The sequence below is a fragment of the Ipomoea nil genome, unplaced genomic scaffold (genome assembly GCF_001879475.1).
Source record: "Ipomoea nil cultivar Tokyo-kokei standard unplaced genomic scaffold, Asagao_1.1 scaffold1043, whole genome shotgun sequence".
NCBI classification, from domain to species: Eukaryota; Viridiplantae; Streptophyta; class Magnoliopsida; order Solanales; family Convolvulaceae; genus Ipomoea; species Ipomoea nil.
The window spans coordinates 13679812-13700535 of NW_017617471.1; the positions used below are offsets into that span (position 1 = coordinate 13679812).

At 32.7% G+C, this 20724-nt stretch overlaps 1 protein-coding gene and 2 long non-coding RNA genes across 6 annotated transcripts; 1 reads left to right on the plus strand and 2 right to left on the minus strand.

Moving 5' to 3' along the window:
* Positions 1–614: 614 nt before the first annotated feature.
* LOC109182357 lies at positions 615–3045 on the plus strand. Of its 4 annotated transcripts, none has more exons than XR_002054363.1 (8): positions 615–823; positions 899–1043; positions 1439–1559; positions 1654–1876; positions 2006–2105; positions 2188–2284; positions 2430–2530; positions 2607–3045. It is a non-coding gene; the product is annotated as an uncharacterized LOC109182357 (long non-coding RNA). The 4 variants fall into 4 exon arrangements; XR_002054362.1 differs by having other exon boundaries at positions 2615–3045; XR_002054364.1 differs by having other exon boundaries at positions 2439–2530; positions 2615–3045.
* LOC109182358 lies at positions 1882–20567 on the minus strand. Its single transcript, XR_002054366.1, has 3 exons — positions 20474–20567; positions 2300–2306; positions 1882–1891 (listed from the first exon to the last, which is right to left on the minus strand). It is a non-coding gene; the product is annotated as an uncharacterized LOC109182358 (long non-coding RNA).
* On the minus strand, positions 6761–12150 carry LOC109182356 (WAT1-related protein At1g09380-like). The gene is made up of 7 exons (XM_019332516.1): positions 11743–12150; positions 10792–10854; positions 10011–10127; positions 8879–9128; positions 8336–8491; positions 7748–7899; positions 6761–7171 (listed from the first exon to the last, which is right to left on the minus strand). The coding sequence occupies exons 1-7, from the start codon at positions 11919–11921 to the stop codon at positions 7030–7032; spliced, it is 1059 nt and encodes a 352-aa protein (XP_019188061.1). The 5' UTR covers positions 11922–12150; the 3' UTR covers positions 6761–7029.
* Positions 20568–20724: the final 157 nt, after the last annotated feature.

The following is a 20724-nucleotide window of genomic DNA, read 5'->3' on the forward strand; positions in this document are numbered from 1 at the left end:
GATCTCTGAATGAATATTAGGGTTGAGGAAGGGGGAATTTTATAGTAGGAATTAATCCCAGAGGAAATAGGAATTTTCTGCGCAAAACTGGGTCGAAATCGCGCCTGGGCCGCCATTTTCGACGCGTCGAGTGTTAATCCTCGAATTTCAGAATGCACACAGGAAATTCTCGACGCGTCGAGAATTTCCTGTGTCGTAGGTCCGTCTTGCAGGCTGATTTTGACCATTTTCCGTTCAGATCTGGGCTTTGATGTCTTCATAAGAGTTGTAGTCCTTCGAGTCTTCTTTCCAATGGCGCAAGAATCACTTCATTTGGATATTCCTAGGCTGAGATATAGTCCCAAAATCAAACTGTCGCCAATCTGTGCGAGAATTTTTACTTATTGCTCTATTCACTACAAAAAATCAATCATTTAGCAACAAAATATTAGTGGCGGTTTGTTACAACCGCCGCTAAATAAGTATTTAGCGGCGGTTATATAAACCGCCACTAAAAATAAGTGGCTAACTTACTGTGTGATGTATATATCGTGCTAAATTGCTAAATAAGTGTTAGTCTCTCATTCTTCCCTCTGTTCAAATCCCTATTATCTCTCCTTATCCCCTCCCTCCTTCCTTCTCTTCGCCGTCTGAGACAACAATTGTAGCAAAGTTCGCCGGAAATTTCTTCGCACTCAGCTCAATCGTCGGATTCGTCGCCTGTTTTCGTAAAGCAGGTCACAGTCGTCGCTGTTGTCACCGCTGCGGCCTCCGTCGTCGTTATCGTCAAAGGTCGCGGTTGTGCCCTCAGCTCCGATCTGTCGACATTGTTCGCAGGTCCAAGGTAATTAAGTGCTATATTATTCATATTTGATATTTTATTTATAATTATTTGACTCAGTTCAATCAATCTGAACAGGAAAATCTTAAGAAAGTATCTGGATCAACCAAAAAAATCTGTTCAAAGGACACACAAATCTGTAAAATCAGAAGAGGAGATGAAGAAATCTGAGGCCACTGTTCAATCTGTCTCGAGCAGTTCTCAGCGGGTAACAGAAATTCAGGTAACTTTTACTTAGGTTGTTATCCTGAATAAGTATTGGTCTTTTGGATTTTAAATGGGGGAATGCTACATTAAATTTAAACCTGGATTTGGTTCATGGGAAAACACTAGATGCTTGGATTTATTTTTAGTTGTTTGCACCTTTTGGTATACTGTTCTAGTATGAAAATTTCTCGTCTAGGGGATTTCGTTCTATGTTTAACTACCTTGAGGTGCTACAATAAGGATAATAGGCCACAAGGCACATCTAATTCATTTGTTTGGACTAGTGTCTCTACAATGTATAATTAGCAAGAGAAAATTCAAAATTCCCTTTAGAAATAGCAGTGAACATATAATAAATGGATTCATTTTCTCAGTTTCCTTAAACTAGCTGAAATGTCAGCTCTTTGGCAGGGAAGTAAGAGAATTCTTCCTGCAAAGCCTTCCATAAACATTGAAGCTAGTCCTATGGAACTTGACACAAAAGAGTCAGATGCTAATCCAAAATCCAAATTCTTCTTTGGCTACTGCAGAGGTTTGGTCTTCAAGCCTTGTATAATAATGATAATGAAATAATACTATACAAGCTCTTTTAGATTTCAATATTTTCTTATGTGTTTTCAATACAGAAAGGAGTTTTGTGGCCTCAACCGTCCTGTAATTTCCACAGAGAAATTGAAAAAGTGATAGACAAGAGCTGAAGGAGTCTGTGCAAGAGCTTGCTGCCCGAGCAGCTAGTTATGCCAAAGTTGTAGCTGCAAAATATATTGCACCAACAAATTCAGCATATCAATTCGAGGTTTCTTGGCATGGACTTTCTTGTGACTGTAATCTACAAGTTAAATACTGAAGGTCTCCTCTAATGCACTCTTCTTTACTTCTTTTAGTCTCAAGCTTCACTCTGTTTATACTTTATACCATTTAGACTGCATTGGTTTTATGCCTTTCTACTGCTCACCTTTTATATTATAATCAGTTCAGGTAACTTACCCACAGCATTACCTCAGATATTTAAGAATACATTGTCTGCACCTATGCCTATGCTTATGGACATTGCTCGGTGTATTGCCACATTTTTCATGTAAGAAGAAGGGTGATTTCACCATTTCAGGTTACCATTACCACAAACTTAGTACCTAGATACCTTTTCTTCTAATGAGCAGGAAAGATGAAGATTTGGCTGTTAGGTACTTGGAAATCTGCCTAAGGTCCCAAGATTCAGCATGATCATCATGTGTCTATCATCTTCTGATAAAGCTGGTACGTCTGTTGTACCATATTCCTTATGTTTGACTTCTTAGCAGTTTGCATATCTTTGAGCTATAACAATGTCGTGGGAAAAAAAATGCTTTTACTGATTCTTCAAAATCCATTGTGTTATTCACATTCTCTCATACTTAAACAGGAAATGTAGGTATTCGGAAGCTGGAATTGAGCTTTTGGGGTTTTTAAATTAATTTAATTTGTCTTAAGAAAGCTTTCCCTGATCAGATTCATCTGTCTGAGGTATTTTATTTGTCTTAAGAAAGCTTGTTTTTTTGTAATCATTTGAAAAAACTGAGTTGATGATATTGTTTGTTAGTTATACAGGCTATAGGTTGTAAAACAGGATGTTATATGAACCATTCAGAGGAAAGCAATTCAGGTTGTTATACCACCCGTGCCATGCTTCTCGAAGATTCAAAATACTACAAGAAAAATTCTTGACTACCAATTCTCATCGAGGGTGAAAATGATATAATTCATGACTTATCAATTCTCATCAAGGGTGAAAAATGATATTCATCGTCTAGTAATGATGTAAATGGGCAATTTCATTTTGCATGAAATCGTCATATTGAATAAACTATTATGTTGCTTTATATTTTTCATGTAAAAATACTTTTTAGTTATGTATGCACATTTCAATTAATATGTAGACAATTGTACTTGAATATTGTTTGATATTATTTGACAAATATTTGTTACAATTGATTTTCTTTTCAATTGAATGTGTATATAGAGTTTGTTTGTGGTTGCAATGCAAATTTGAATTTAGAGATTTACAAGAAAAAACGTAATTTAATGAGAACTATACAAATAAAAAATAAAATTTAATGAAAAGTTTTAATTGCAGTTCAAAAATATCATTACAATTAAATAAAAAATAATTTTAAAAATAAAGCATAATTTAGCGGCGGTTTTAAAACCGCCGCTACAATTTAATGTAAAAATAAAAAATATATTTAGTGGCGGTTATGTAAGTGTCGCTAAACATTAAATAAAAATAACTACTTATTAGCGGCGGTTACAAAATCGCCGCTAAATACATTAAAAACCGCCGCGAAACGAGTTTTTCATTAATTCCCGCGGTTGTTGAAAACCGCCGCTAAATCGATCGCGACACTCTATTTAGCCACAGTTCAATAACCGCCGGGAAACATAATAGTGGCGGTTGCAAACCGCCGCTAAACATTAAAAAAACCGCCGCTAAATCTCTTATTTGGTGTAGTGATTGCTCCACTTTTGTCTCGGTTTGCCCAAGTGATTAAGACCATTGAAAACACCACTCTTTGGCTCCCTTTTGAAGTATTTATGCCACCTCCTTAGCCTCACATTGACTTTGTTTTGGCTCCAAACTCGTCTTAGAACTTCCATTGCTTTTGCACTTGATCTATAATAGTTCCAAAACACTAACAAACAACGTAAAACATTCAAATCAAGTGTAAAACCATATCTTAGTGATAAAACAAGGAATTATACAATTAAATTACCAAATTCATGAACTTAAGCCTAACAAATACATTAAAACTAATACTAGAAATATGCACAATTAGGCTCACATCACCAAGCTCCGCCAAGCCAGAAAGGTTTCTGGCCGGGCCCCCTGTGGCTCAGCTACGTGTCGTTCGGATCGGGACTCGTGGGCCCTTGAGGCTCAGACACTCGGGTTCGTTACGACGCACTAGTAGAAGTTGATTTCGTTGAATTCGGAGTTAGATTACATGTTTTACAGTAGAATTTGTGGTGGGATTTGCTCTTGTTGTGTTCTGTAAATGTTTTACAATGAAGGAAATTTGAAGTATCTGAGTTTTATTATTTGAGAAGAGAAGCATGATCATTATTTGATTATGTGATTGAGAAGCATACTTAAATATTTGTTGAGAAGTTTGCAAAGATTGTGAGAAATTGGATATATCCAGCACATGATTTTCTTGTTTACAGTAAAGTGAATTATTGGAGTTTGAAGTATATTTTGAGCATAAAGAGCATGATCAATACTTGTTAAGTATTTCTTAAGAAGAGTTGCTAAGTATTGAGTTATGAGCATGAAGTAGTACTTTATTTCCCCTGTTTCACAGTGAAAGAGAAGTTGAGATTACTTTTACAGTAAGAACATGCTTAGCATTTCATGATTTAAAGTGCATTATTGGCTCTAAGTAAGCCTAAATATTCTTTCAAAAACCTATATCTATTTTGAAAAATCATTATCTAGTTGCATTGAGAAGTTTGCATGATATTTGATTTCCAAAATGTGAGAAAGAGAAATTGTTGAGAATTATGTCCATAAGAAGTTGCATGAGAAAGAAGTTACATATGATATATATATATATATATATATATATATATATATAGTGAGAAAATAGTGTTTTGGAGGCCCGTCATGACTATGTCCTTTCAGAAGAAAATAGAAAGAAAGAAAATTTGAGGAAGGAAAGAAACGGACATTGCGATCCGATGTGAAGTAATGAGGCGTATTCCCACGTTTCTAGGTTGGATACTACCTGCCGGGCTAAGAGTCCCGGTTAGGGGGTGTGCACACTGACAAGTACGATACCTGATTGCACGGAGTTTGAGAAAAGAACCAAGAGAGTGGTTCTGTGGGCGAGATGAGTATTATGTCGGCTAGATGCCTAGCCCAGATAGGTTCGTTCACATTTTGGTGAAGTTCCTACCTCGCCCACGAGTGAAGAAAGAAAGAAAGAAAGTGAGTCTATTTGACTCAAAAGAAAGAAAGAAAGAAAGTGAGTATATGTGACTCAAGAGAAAGAAGAGAAAAAGCGAGTCAATGTGACTCAACAAAAACCTCCACATAAGTAATATTCTTTTTATAAAAGAGCGAGAGTATATACATATCTATATATATCTATAAAGCATCATGATCATCTTATTGCGTATTTTGCATGTTTAGCATTAAAGTTTGATGAGAAGTATAACACTGTGATGTTGTTTAATAATTGACCTGATAGCATGAGTTTGTTCGTTAAGTTTAAGCATCTTTATCTATTAGTTTTGAGCTTGAATTTGAGTATTTCGTCTTGATTAGAAATATCAGTTAAAGCATGAGATCTATGTTAAATTGAATACTTGAGAAGGCATGCCTACTTGTTGATTAGGGTGCAAGCATATAGAATTATTGTTGAGCATGATCTAAGTTGTTGTTTATGAGATTGAAAGTACTTGAGGTTAAGTGTGTTTGTCAAATGATTTTCAAATCTATATCTATAGTACTTTACAGGGTTGAGTGGCGTTATACTTAGCATTCGTGCTAACGGGTTATTTTTCTATTTGCTTGTTTTGTTAACCCCTTTCAGGTGGGCCAAGTGTTTGAGCGCGCTCGAGATAGTTTGGAGCGTAGTTATGAGTTGTTAGTTCAGACTTGTTCTAGTTGTTAATGTTTAAACTTGGGAGTTTAGTTACTATGTTGACCTTTTGATGGTGTTGGACACAGGGGTTGTATTCCCCAAGGATATTTGTAGTTTTGTGATGAGCTTGACTCTAATTAGCACATTTCTTAACCTGTGCAGTCATCGTGTGTGGTGACACCCTTTTGGTTCGGTTTAAACTTTTAATATTATCTTAATCTTGCTTAGTTAATCTTTTGGAAGTTAAGTGTTGTGATTTAGATTTAAGAAAAGTGGGGTGTTACAATTGTAGTGGCAACAACACCAGGTAGCGCCATGGATATAGAAATGGCGAAATAGAGAGGAAAGTTAAAAAAAAAAAAAAATAAAAAAAAATAAAAAAAAAATTCTTAGGCTCGGTTTAAGCTTTTAATATTATCCAGCCCTCTTTGTCTTTCAAGTTTCCCTTTTCGTCTGTTAGAGGACTCCATCCCTTTTTATAGATCGCTAGACTCTTTCTCCTTGGGATTGTATGTATATTCTCATGCTTGCTTTCTAGTAAGAATAATTTTCACTATGCAGGGTAGGGGGTCTACTGTTTTAATAATCCTTCTATGGGGAAATCCATCACGTTTCTACTAGTAACTTAAGCAGCCTTGATTTGATACCAATTGAAAATTTGTGAGGATCGCATGACGGTTTATAACACTAATTGATACAAAAAAATATTTAACACAATTCGGGGAATCCTTAATCTGCGGGGCACTTCTCGTATTGAGAAAAAGCATAAACCCACTATGAGCACGATTTCAAAGTACAGAGTTTGGGAACACTTTTACACAATCTCAATTGAAACCTCAGTCTAGTACTATTCTTAAGTAAAATTCTCTCTCAATACTTCTCAGCTCTCAGAACAGAAGATAGGGAATTGAAAGCACGTCTTTCCTTCTTGACGAGAGATCTTTATATAGCCTTTCAAGAGATCCATTATCTTTAGTCCGCATGAGAATGTGCTTTTCTACATTGACGGAGACTTGTATTCTCATTTTATCTTGGTCTTTGATTCATCCATTTTAACTGTGATTGGAATTTATAATTTTGTCAATAATTTAAGACAACAAAATGGGCCAACAAAAATAATTTTATTCGAACATTAAAATAATATAGAATTCATAATATCAAATTAAGTGATGCGAAATCATGATCAATCCTTCCTTTTCCTTGGTGGTACTTCACTTCCCACCTATCTTAGGAGTGATCATCATCATCACTACAATTCACAACACAATAAGATCTGATCTTTGAAACTAAGCCCTAATTTTACTTTTGCCTTAATGCCCTATTTTAATTTGTTGGACACTAATCTGCAGATGAAAAAGCTGGTTACTCGATCCATCTCGATCAGCACTCTCCAGCTTCTATTTCCTCTGCATCATTCTCCTTCAATTTGTTGTTATCTTCTACATTAATCACCTGCAACTCATTCTTCTTTCCCCACAACACAATATAGAGTCCCACCACAATTAGGATTGATCCCACCACTCTGCAATCCAATACAAAAATTAAAACATCTTTTTCTATCTTAATTGAAGCTAGCCATACAAATTAAAGGAAGAGATTTATATGGATCGGATCGTCTTTCCAAAAGTTAATGGAATCTTCTACATGAGTGCAATCCAAAAATAGGAATTTTCCGGCAACCTCAGACAAATTGATCAGACTGTTAGCAAAACTTGGTAACTATAAAATTACAAGTTCAGCTCTTGCTGTTGTGGCCTATTTGCTTTCTTAATTTGAGCCGGTCAGCTATGAACAAACTAAGTTTTTTACCTCCTTATGGTCATTTGCTTACCTAGTGCATAACCCCGGGTAGTGGCTGCAGTTTCCCTCGCCACCAATAAAAAGGAATTTCTGAGTTAAATTAAATTTGTTATAATATTATTTTGTACGTATGGTGTGCCTCCATGGTTAATTTAATTGGTTTTTGAATGATAGATGATGGGTAAAGACATATGATTGAGCCTTGATAGTTGCAGTGGGGATAGAAAGAAATTTTCTTTTTTTTTAAGGCAAGAAATTAAAGAGAGTTAATATGATCGATAATTTTATATGTACTTACGTGCCGGTATATATTTTTTCACGAAGAAAAGCCCAGCTTAAAATGGCAGTAAGAACAAGCAACAAAGGGTTGAACACCGCAACATATAAAGGGCCTTTCCTCTCTATACACCATGAAGTGAGGCAGATTGCAAGGGCAGAATACACAAGTCCCTAACAAAATATGAGACAACAGATATTCAACCTTACCAACATTTATTAACTGCAAAAAAAAAAAAGTTCATCTTTTTGAAGAAATGGAAAACAGAGAATATGAAAAATGAATTAAAAAAAAAAACATTGATTTAAAAAAAACATCGATGGTTTTATCCAATCTAATTGTTGACTGTTAGAATCAAAGACTACATCAATAAAAACCACTATAGTTGAGGAATCAATTGGATAAGATCACTATAGTCCATGACTGAATTGAATATTAATAGAGGTGAAATTATCAATCTATCTTAACAGATAACTCAATTAGGTAACACCATTAAAGTCAGAGACCTAATTAAATACAAAAAAATTATTTAAGACTAAATTGATAAAAATCACTGTAGTTGAAGACTAAATTAGATACGGAGTATTAACTAGAAGTTAATCTTCTTACATTGTAAGTGGTGGAGACAGCTCTCATGGGAGTCAAAATCCAATCAGAAATGCTGTGATTAACGCACAAGGCAATTATCACACACTCAAAAAATGCCACCAAACATGCTAAAGCTGTGCTAGAGTATGGAGCTCCATACTGGTTACTCAACCTTGCCTAATTTAAAAAACAGGAAAAAAAAAAAAAAAAAAAAAAACACCAAAAGTATTAATAAAAGTAAAAGCATAAAGGAAATGTAATTGAGTTTATCTTATCTTAAACTTTTTTATTTCTTTTTGGGTTTTCAAATGTTTAATTAATCCAGAATCTCCAAGATTTAGGGTTCCATCCGGTGATACACTCTCAAGGGGAACCACAAAAGTGACATCTAAACACAAGGTGCATAATAATGCGTCAATCTTAATCTAAATTATTGTTGGGGCTAATGATATTAAAATATAGATTACTGACTAACATTTTGATAAATCGCAAGTCGCGCAATTGTTTTTGTTTGTGAAATGAAAAACGAATTGAAGATGCAGGGAAATAATAGTTTGAGCTTACTTGGGTAATTAGGAAGGCAGTATATGAACAACAGCTGAGAATGACCATAATAGGTCCCAAAATCACATTTCCATGGCTGCTAGAAGTGTTCTTGTCCACTGTATTTTTTGCATATTTCCAGTGAATGGAGGACTGGCCGATGACCACGTGTCCCCTGTACAACGTTAGCAACATCGCCCCACCAATGCATATTAGGGTCCCCAAAACCTTTGCTTGTCCGACCTTCGTTCTTAGGCCCACGCTTTCAAGTCTTCCAACACAAATAAATTCATTTTCAAATTTAAATTTTCTACAATTAATCGTTTTTGCAACTGTCAATTTAGTTCATATATTTCAATTTCAATGAATTTGATCCTCGAATCATTTTAAAATCTGTCAATTTAATCTCTACCTTTGCCACTATGCCATCATTTGGCCGTTAGTTGTCCTTGTTTGAGTTTCCGAAAAGTAAACTTACTTCTCAGCTATGCCAAAATGTAGACTCTCGCTTGTAACCAGAATGTATGTTTAATTACATCTTGGTCACACGACCAAGAAGTGCACACTCAAATAAGAGCAACTAATGACTGAGTGACAGAATAGTGCCAAATGGATTTAATTGACGAAATTTAAAACAATTGGAGAATTAAATTTGTTCAAAGTAATAAATAAGTACTAAATTGACAATGATAAAATAATTTGAGTTAATTCCATTTTTTATCTTAGATTTATAGGTGACAGTCCACTTTTAGTCCTTTTTTGTCAGAACATCCTTTTTTGGTCCTAATATTATTGTGACATAACAAATTTTAGTCCTTTATCAAAAATATCGTTGAAAAATCGTTAAATATAAGAGCATTTTGCTCTTCAATTATGAATATTTTCAAAAAAAAAAATACAAAAAATATAACGGGGCAACGCACTTTGTATTAATAAGATCAAAATGTCCTTCAATTTAACGAAATTTCAACGATTTTATAGATAGAGGACTAAAATTGATTATGTCACAATAATACTAAGACCATAAAGGGATGTTTTGATATAAAAAGACTAAAAGTAAACTGTCACCTAAAAATTTAAAATCAAAAATAGGATTAACTCAAATAATTGAGAGACCAAAATAGTAATTTCCCTATAAAATAAATGAACTTACCTAAATAGGACTGCAGCGATAAATGTGATTGCGGGTACTAAGTTTACCAAAGCAGATGCAACAGTTGGAGTGGAATTGTTTAGGCCTACAAAGTAGGTGATTTGGTCCCCTGTAAGCCTGCACATTTGTGGCAACACAATATATGTGCCGTACGACGTCGTAGTTGTCCAAACAATGAAGCCCAAATTATACTTTGAGACATAACTCAAGATCAAAATTAAAAATCATTTTTTCCCTTCAAATTATGGTTTTTTTTTTAAACACACATAATTCTTTACAAGGTAGTATATATTCTATACTTTCTCGAATTTCTTTCAGCCCAAAACCCCAAGAATCAATGTTCCCGCCACTATCACGGAGGTTCAATCATGTAACCACCCATTTAGAAGGTAACACATGTGTCATCACACGTAGAAGCCACGAGCCACATCAGGAGGGAATTTATGAGGGGTAAATATCATTTTTTGTATATTTATGTTAATGTTTTTTTAGTATACTGAGGGTTTTCACCGTCAAACACAGTGCCTTGGAGGCACCTCTTTTGGGTGGAACAGTTGATTATGGAGATTTAAGGCTGCTCCATATCCAAAGCCAACACAGTGCCTTGGAGGCACCTCTTTTGGGTGGAACAGTTGATTATGGAGATTTAAGGCTGCTCCATATCCAAAGCCAGTGATCGAACCCTTAATCTTTGGTTAATAATAGATAAGTCTCTCCCACTCAACCGTACCCAGGTTGTATTTATATTAATGTTATTCTAGTAGATAAATGTAAAGCATACCCAAAGGTGGAGGCCAGAAAGATCTGGAAAAATATGTTGGGTGTCATTTTAGGCCTTGATTTCCTGCAATAAGATTGACGCAAAAAGCTAGCCCAATCAAGAAGCTGAATCTATTAAAAAAACATAAAACACTAAAATTTCTCTTTTTGCTGAGTGTTGATTATTCAACTGGCAAAAGAATATACGGTAAAGTAATATGAATAAAAGAGGCCACTGATCATTATTGAGTATTCTTAAAATATGGAAGTGCATGCTATCATTGATTAATATTTACTTTTATAATCAACAATAATTTAAGAAAATTACTTTTGGCTCAAGCAAGAACGTAAGTTTATAACCATATGCTTGTTTCTAGGTAGATGCATGGTATATATTAGTGCCTTAGTAGAGAAAATAGTTTATAATTTAAAAATAGAGTTAATTCCACCAAAGATCTATTGTCTTTGATGGCAATTTTAAATTTAGTCACAGATTATTGTTTTTGTCATTTAACATCCCAGACTATTGTTTTTTAGATATTTTTAGTCCTTCTCATGACTTTTTCTATATTTAGTAAGTGCATTTTTGTCTTTTCATATTTTTCTTTTGTTATTTTTCCAATTTTAACCGGTTTAATTGGTTTAGAACTTTAGGTAACATCTGATTTGTAGTAATCATATTTTTCAACGGATTTTTAGTAAAGTCCTAAACCATTTATACCGGTTGAAATCAGAAAAATAACAAAAAAAAAAATATGAAGAGACAAAAATACCCTTACTAAAAATAGAAAAAGTTATGAGAAGGACTAAAAGTGTCCAAAGAAACAATAGTCTGAGATGTTAAATGACAAAAATGATAGTCTTGGATATTAAATGACAAAAACGATACTCTGGAACTAAATTTGTAATTGCCATCAAAAACAAGTGAGCTCTGTGGAATTAACTCATAAAAATATGTAAGATGATACTATACCTCTCCAAGAAATAAGCCAAGGGAGCGAGGGCAATGGTGGCAAACATTTGCTGGTAAGCTATGTGGATGAAGGGATTCATGCCGGCGCCCATCACCGCCGTCGCTACAATATTCATTCCGGCATATCCTAGCTGAACTATCACCATAACAAACAAAGGCAAGAAACCACTGCACCCCATTATATATATTATACAACTATTCCTCAGTTAAACTTATATTTTCTTGAAGAAAAAATCAAAGCTATCCAGGATATATGAAGATATTGATGTGTATATATAGCATATAGAATATAATGAAGCAAGCTAAGAGATGGAAGAATATATAGTATAGCTTTGGTTTTAGGCTATATATAGATTGATAGATATATATTTAAAGAAGTGAAGTGATAAGTTGTTTTTGGGGGGATGGTGTATAGTGATTGCTGACAAGAAATTGGGAAGATGATGAATCTTCTCGCAGTACCTATACGGCTATAATCAAACAGGAGAAGACGGCTATAATTTTATGTCTGCAGGGATTTTTATGTCATTCTTGAATTTTACGTCCCTAATATGCGTATAACATTTTTTTTTAAAACCTAATTGGTAAATTAAAGCAAGTGTCTAACACTGATGTTTAATATTAATCTTATGATAAATAAGATTCAAATTGGCCATTGAACCTAACTTGAAAATATAGTGGCAACAAAAAAATATAATTAGACCACTAAACACTCAAAATGTATGCAATTTCACTTGATAAAAGGTTACCATCCATTTCATCACGTTGCCTGTTTACGTAGAAGTTGATTTGACATTTTAAGTAATTTTTAATAATAAACTTTAAAAAAATTTTTAAAAAAAATAAAAAAAATTGAGGTGGCCGTCGGCTACTTCCTTCCCCTCATCCTTCGTCTCCGACGGAGACGAGGGAGGGGAGAAGGGGGTGTCATGAGACGAAGGACCTGTCTCACGCCACTCCTCCCCCTTCCCCCCTTTCTTCGTCTTCGTCTTCGTTGTAGACGAAGAACTTGTCTTCGTTTCTGCTCGGAGACAAAGACAAGCTCTTATCTTATTTGTTAAAGTTTATTATTATTTTTGTTGTTGTTGGGTACAAGGGAATAAAGTGACTTTAAAATGGTGAGTCTCAATCAGATCTACATCAAAAGGGATGATGGGTTTAGGGGATTGGTCCATGTGCAAAGTTTTTCCCAAGTGAAAAATAGGGTGAGATGTGAGTCGTTGATCTAATCTAGATCAACGGTTCAAATTGAAGGATTTTTTTTTTAAATGCACTTCGTAGCAATATGGATGTAAATGATCAAGTGTCTCAAACTGACACACCTTAAGCTTCAAATTTATGCACCTTAAGCTGAAAAATAATGCATTATAAGTTTTAAACATACAAAACTTAAGCAATAAACTTAAGCAGCGCACCTTAAAATTTAAACTTAGACACCTAAGGCTATAAACTTACGCACCTTAAGTAATAAACTTACGTACTTTAAGTTTTAAATTTACACACTTTAAGCTATGACCTTATGCAAAATGACCATAATATCATCACGTTTTTTTAAAAAAAATTGTTCATCATTTTGGGTTGTTGATTTTGACAACATCAAATGATATATCAATCCACACGTTTCACCTGGGAGAAGCTTCACACTTGATCCCATATATATGTATGGAAATATGTATGTATGTATGTATGAGTTGGTTCAAGTGAGAACACATGCATGCCGCAGGTAAAAAGAAAAAATTTACAGTTCATTTTTTTATGCAAAAATAAAAATATATTACTCTTTTAATGTATGTATTAAATATACTTTTCTAAATCTATGTATGATTTATTATATTGTAAATCAGTTTTTTTTTTTTTTTTAACTTTTTGATTTATTCTCCATTTTTTTCTTTCTTGTGCTGTGATAAGAATAGGTTTGAAAATTGAAGCTTGTTTTTTTTTTTAATAGTTTAGCTTTTGAATAATTGAAGCTTTTTTGTTTTGGGTATTGGGCCACTTAGACAGAGAACCAAGGCAAATTATGTTGTGCATCCGTGTGCATTATGCATGGTGTATACAGATACAAAAATAATGTCGTTTTATTAAAAATGTGCGTCCCATTTAAAAAAAAAATTCAGTTTCAATTCCCAGCAACAACATTATGTTGTGCATAATTTGAACTATATATCCAGAATCAATGAACTAAAAATCTAGAATCAATGAACTAAAAATACAGAATGGTTATGCCGTGGTGCACACGGATGCACAGCATAATGATACGAGAACCAATAGCCAAAACCATGGGAAAGAGATTGTTATGCCGTGGAACCGTATCCACCTTGCAAGGTGGACACGATTCTATATTCATAATTACTGAGCTCTATGTTCATAACTATAAAGTTCTATATTTATATTTTTAAACTTCATATTCACAAAATTATTGAACTCTATATTAACAATTACAGACTAAACTCTATGTTCATAATTATAAAACTCGTTCATAATTTTTGAACTTCATATTCACAATTACAGAACTCTATTTTCATAATTATAGAACTCTATGTTCATAATTTTTGAACCATATACTCACAATTATGAACAACTTTGGAACCGTGTCCATCTTGCAAGGTAGTCACGATTCCACATCATAATTTTCCCACTTAGAGAGAGAACCAAAATACCCAAAACCATATGAAGGGCAATCGTTATACTGTGAAACCAGGTTCCACAGTGCACTGTGGACCCTAGTTCTATACGATGTCGCTTTGAACTTTAATTTTAACTGTAAAGCATGTGTATTTATCTCGTGTTATGTGTTTTTGTACTTCATGTTATGCAATTCTGTACATTAACCGTAAGAATTCTGGACTTGAAATTTATTAGTAGTTGTATACTACAAAACATATTGTATCTTATTTTACGAATTTATGTCTTATATTATGAAATTATGTGCCTATAAGACATAAATCAGATTTGAGAATACGTAAAATAGAAAACATGTGTATGTATCTCACAGTAAAATAGAAAACATGTGTATATATGTATCTCGTGTTATGCGTTTCTGTACATCATATTATGTAATTCTGTACATTAAGCGTAAGGATTCTGTACCTGAAATTGATTAGTAGATGCATACCACAAAATATATTGTGTTTCTTATTTACAAATTTATCTCTTGTATTATGAAATTATGTGCCTATATGACATAAATTATTTACATAAATCAAATCTGAGAATAAGTAAAATAGAAAATATGTGTATGTATATCGTAGTAAAATAGAAAACATGCGTATGTATCTCGTGTTATGCGTTTTTGTACATCATGTTATGCAATTCTGTACATTAAGCGTAAGGATTATGTACCTGTAATTAATTAGTAGTTGTATAACAGAAAACATATTGTGTGTTTTATTTTACGAATTTATGTCTTTGTATTATGAAATTATGTGTTTGTATGACATAAATTATTTACACAAATCAGATTTGAAAATAAGTAAAAATAGAAAACATGTGTATGTATCTCGTATTATGCATTTTTGTACATTAAGCATAATGATTCTGTACCTAAAATAAATTAAAATTTGTGTTGAAACATGAGAAACGAAAAGTTACGGAGTCTGTTAAAGCTTAAAAATCAAACGACATCATTTTGATCCAGGGTCCACGATATAAATTGCCATAGGAAGGGTATTTTAATTTGTGTTGAATGCATGCTTAACTAATTACATGTGTAAATAATATGACTTTTGCCAATGATATTTTAATTTTATGTAAATATGAAGAATATTAAGAGCATATATATCTTGTTGGAAACAATAGCATAAAATTGTATTATAAGTGATTATTTTGTTGTACAAATATATGTGAAGTCCACTTTCAATTTTGGTTAAGTTAAAGTAGATTCGTGTTTTTCGTGATAAGACGAAAAGATTGATATGTTGTACATTCAAAACAGATCAGATAATAATAGATGAATGAGAAATTAATTATTAAAGTAGACACATTTAAGTTGATTAAGAAAGTGAAAAGACTTAAAATAAACACTTGTCCCACATTAAAAAAAAAAAAAAAAGATATGCATCACTGTACATACAAAACTCTTTTTAAGAGATGTTAAATTGTATAATATAATTCTTCAAAAAAAAAAAATTGTATAATATAAAAATTCTTTCTCGTGCGTAGGCAGTCAAAACAGCTGGCCAAACATATTCGTAACATTGACTCGTGTATCCCAAAATGAGCGGGCACGAATGTCGTTCTTCCTCCGATCCTTCGTCGGGCTCAGAATACTAGAATAGTGTGGCACTACGGTGGCTGCCCACACATATTCCTAACATTATCTACCATCAAAACAAATCAAAGCTACATATGAGTGAGTTACGGTCTCAGAATTGTGTGGAACATATCTAGAATCAAATCAAAGTTAATGAGTGACTTATACATACTTGTACAGTGAACCAACTATTATTAATTTAATAAATTTTAGTAAATTTTTAATATCCTCTAAATTAGCAAAGAATGTAACGATTGTGGAAATAAAAAAAATTTACCTAGTTTTTCTGTTCAAAATTAATTTTATTAAAAATGTAAGTATAAGTATATAATGTAATATTTAATATTTTTAAAAATTTAATTATGTTATTATTATGTTGATTTTTAAGTTTATTGTTACTCGTATTATTATTTGAATTTGAATTTAAAATAACTAATTTAATTATATAGCTAACGTATTTAAATAAAATTTACAAATTAATTATAATTAATGTTTAAATGAATCATATTGTTAATCTCATTTGCATTCACACTTATGCGGGGAATTTTTTTTCATATATATATATATATATATATATATGTGTGTGTGTGTGTGTGTGTGTGTGTGTGTGTGTGTGTGTGTGTGTGTGTGTGTGTGTGTGTGTGTGTGTGTGTGTGTGTGGTGTGTGTGTGTAGATAGATATAGATTAGTATAATAAGGAGTTATATATATACTTGTATGGTCAAATATATATATATTATTCCTGTGAGATTTAAATATACAGAACATAATCTACGAGAAACTTAACTCGTAGTAGCGGAAGCGGAAGCACCGTAGATCTCCAGCCATGGTTGATATCCTGTTGTGTTGTCTCTTGAACAATAGATCTGCAGAAGCGTTAGCCATTTTGTCTCATACTTGACTCAGAACCCTAGATGGTGTACTGGTATTTTCTGAGCAGTATGAGTACCATATAATATTCATGTATCTTGTATCCCATCAATACAAGCTTTATATAGGCACATTGGTGGATATAAGACTTAAACCTAAAGGTCCAACCCAACCAATTACTTAATGTGCCTAGTCCACATGCACCACATAAGTAAGACCCATAATATATAATATATATTATACGGGAAAGTCTTACAGTCTCCCACTTGGTGCAAGTACTAGCACAATTCTCATTAAAGAACGAAACACACGAATCATAGTAATATGTCCTCTACTGAATAAGTGAGTAATATCTCCTGTGATCACATGCATTTTTGTTCCCCAACTTGAATCATTTATGAACAAACCCAACGTTTATTCTTGGTACCTTAAGGGATGTTTCTCAAAATAAAATATATATGCGCAACTTAAGAGAGAAAATCATCCAAATTGTACAAAAGAGTACACTGTATGATCTCTAATATCCTTAAAAGCATGCCTTAAGTAGAGATCTCTTAATTAGCATAATGCTAACTATATATTCCATGACTTCTTTATAAGTTAAGATAAGTACTACCTCTAACGGCTAAGAGCTTGGAGTTGACATGTCTGTCACTCCCACTCATCAAAATAGCCAAAAGATAGTCAAGTCACATAAGTATTCCAATAACTTAGACAATAAATCAAAACTCTAATTCCATAAATTTGGAATCTTAAACATACACCATAACTTCCCAAATAATCTTAAGATCCACCTCAAAAAGAACTGAACATTATGAGTCTTACTTTTATGTTTCTCAAAATTGTCTTGAGCCTTACAAACCAAAATGGCCCAGGATCAATTTTGAAGAAACTAAAGACTATTAAATGTTGAAGAATTTATTACTTAACAGTGCACCACAAGTTATATGTTTTGTTCTAATAAACTCCTCAATATTGTTACAACATTTTCATAAATATGTTGCTAAACCAATATGAATTTATATGAACAAATACAAGATTAATACTTATGGAATCTTTTGGACTTATTGTTTGACATACAATCCAATTTAGGATGTATGAAGCCTATTAAATCCAAAATCTTTAATGGAGTATCTTAATGATCTTTTTCTAAATGATCACTCCCACTGATTATGGAATATCTTAATGATCATTTTTTAAATGATCACTTCCACTGATTAAGATAATTTTTAGCAAAATTAATGATATACGTACTCATAATTGATTTGACCAACTAATTAATGAAGATATAATTCCCCACCACTAGTTGGGCATACTAAATAATCAATATATGATTCCAATTATAGTCCAACTAAAGGAATAACTAATGAGGACATGACTCCCCACCATAGTTGGACATTCTAAAATAATAAAATATACTTTCCAAAACCAATTTAGAATTTGGCTAAAAAAAAAAGGTACATTTTATTCTTGGAATCCAATAGAGTTATATCAAATCACGTAACTTACTACAGTTAGTCTGGAAATCGAGCAAGTTTCGTGGCTCAATTAATAAAGTGGCTAAATTTTGGGAAGTAACTAAATATATGTTTTGCCAATGCAAATCATGAAACTTAGAATTATAATTGAACTAAATTTATAAATTCTAAGAAATTGTAATAAAATTATTATCTAGTGGGTTGAGGGATTTATTGACATAAAACTTGTCTGTGGGCTAAAGTACGTTTTAATTCTATTAAATCCAACTAAACCCTTATGATAATATTTTATCTCAATTACTAAATAGACAGAAGAAACTAGTGACATAAAACTTGTCTGTGGGCTAAAGTTTTACTCAATTTGATCCAACTGAAATTTTATGATGAAACAATTATCAAATAAGTTGAAGAATCAAGAGATATAAAACTTGTCTGTAGGCTAAAGTTTTACTCAATAGGATTCATTACAACTATTATGATAAAAACTTAAGAAATCATATTCCTTTTCTTAATCCCTGTGGGTAAATTAAGAAATATGATCTAAAATTTACATCATAAAATTAAACTTTATGATAGAGATGAGAATTATTTACAAATAACTATAAAGTAAATAAAATTGATTTATTTCTATCATCACTGATAAAACTATTAAACCACATTTTGATACATAATTGCCTGTGGGCTAAATTATGACCGTAGTCCAGTATTTCATCCTGATTAACTATACAAATATAACGAAATTGCTTGTGGGCTAAATTCCATCATATTACATACAATTAATCACAAATGATATGTCCAAAACTGTATGTGATCAAGATAAACTGCTTAATATATAATTTTAACTGATTAAGGATGCTGTGGCTACTCCCCAACTCATTAAAATTATAAGACCACTAGACAATTATCATTGCCATCTTTATGTAATTTAAACCTTACACAATTTTTAGTAAATTAAAGATGTTGTGGCTACTCTTTAATTAATCTAAAATTGTAATCACTTGACAAAAGGGGAATTTAAAGCCTAACAAACAAATTAAACCAACACATGATAGACAATTATTAGGTATACTCCCAGGAAAGTTGGTCGAGACGAAGCTCGGTTAAATACCAACTCCTTAGACAGAGTAGCGTCGCAAGGGGACTAGTAGCAACAAGGCTTTTAAGCCAGGGCCATAGAACTAGTATTCCTCCCCAAGAAACTTCCCTAAGTCATGTGTTCTCATATTTGAATTAAAATCGTTTGGGAGATATATGAGATTGTAGATTCACCTACGGATAAGGCTTTAAATTGATGGACTAAATTAACGGACTAAACGTGCTTAAATTCAGGCACTACCGCAACTAAAGTTTATGCATTAGTCCAACTTATGTAGGAACAAATATAATTTCATCCTAAATTTATGCATTTCTAAACGCATAATAAAAAAAATTGCATAATTTAAAAAAGAATATTATGCTTAATGCATAAAAATAAACATTAAACTCATATATTCCAGACAAATTGCATAACTTAAAGCAATTTACAATATGAGATTTCAATAAATTTTTGAAATTTTAAACTGTAAACCAATGACAAAATGTTTAATGCATTAAGATCAAATTTATGGAAATAATTGAATTTACAAATTCTAACAATATACAGCCATAATCTACGAGAAACTTAACTCGTAGTAGCGGAAGAGGAAGCACCGTAGATCTCCAGCCATGGTTGATATCCTGTTGTGTTGTCTCTTGAACAATAGATCTGCAGAAGCGTTAGCCATTTTGTCTCATACTTGACTCAGAACCCTAGATGGTGTACTGATATTTTCTGAACAGTATGAGTACCATATAATATTCATGTATCTTGTATCCCATCAATACAAGCTTTATATAGGCACATTGATGGATATAAGACTTAAACCTAAAGGTCCAACCCAATCAATTACTTAATGGGCCTAGTCCACTTGCACCACATAAGTAAGACCCATAATATATAATATATATTATACGTGAAAGTCTTACAATTCCTACACATGATTTATCTCTTATGAGTATATAATACGGACATATTCTTTATCACAAATTCCTTATTGGGTGGATGTTCAAACTTTGTTTTGGTCAATAACATTTCACAAGTCTATATGTTTACTAAGGGTGCGTTTGGTTTGTACATGGGAATCAGAATCGGAATGTGTATCAAATACTTGGTAATGGTAATGGATTTTAGTGAAAGTATTTTGCATGTTTGGGATGAGTGAATAAGATTTGGATTATTAATACATTAGAGAAGATTACATGGTGAAATATATACACAGAGTTAAAGCACTAAAGCAGTAAACTAACAGGAATAATCTCTAACTAAACCATGAGACTCTAACTACTCAATACTCCCCCTCAAGC

Bases quoted from the DNA above. Each gene is read 5' to 3' on its own strand.
- LOC109182356 (XM_019332516.1), bottom strand. From the start codon at position 11,921: ATGGGGTGCAGTGGTTTCTTGCCTTTGTTTGTTATGGTGATAGTTCAG. The intron at 7,900-8,335 runs GTAAGAAGATTA...ATATTTTGTTAG, and splicing joins CTGTCTCCACCACTTACAAT to GGACTTGTGTATTCTGCCCT. The intron at 7,172-7,747 runs GTAAGTACATAT...ATTGGATTGCAG, and splicing joins GAAAAAATATATACCGGCAC to AGTGGTGGGATCAATCCTAA.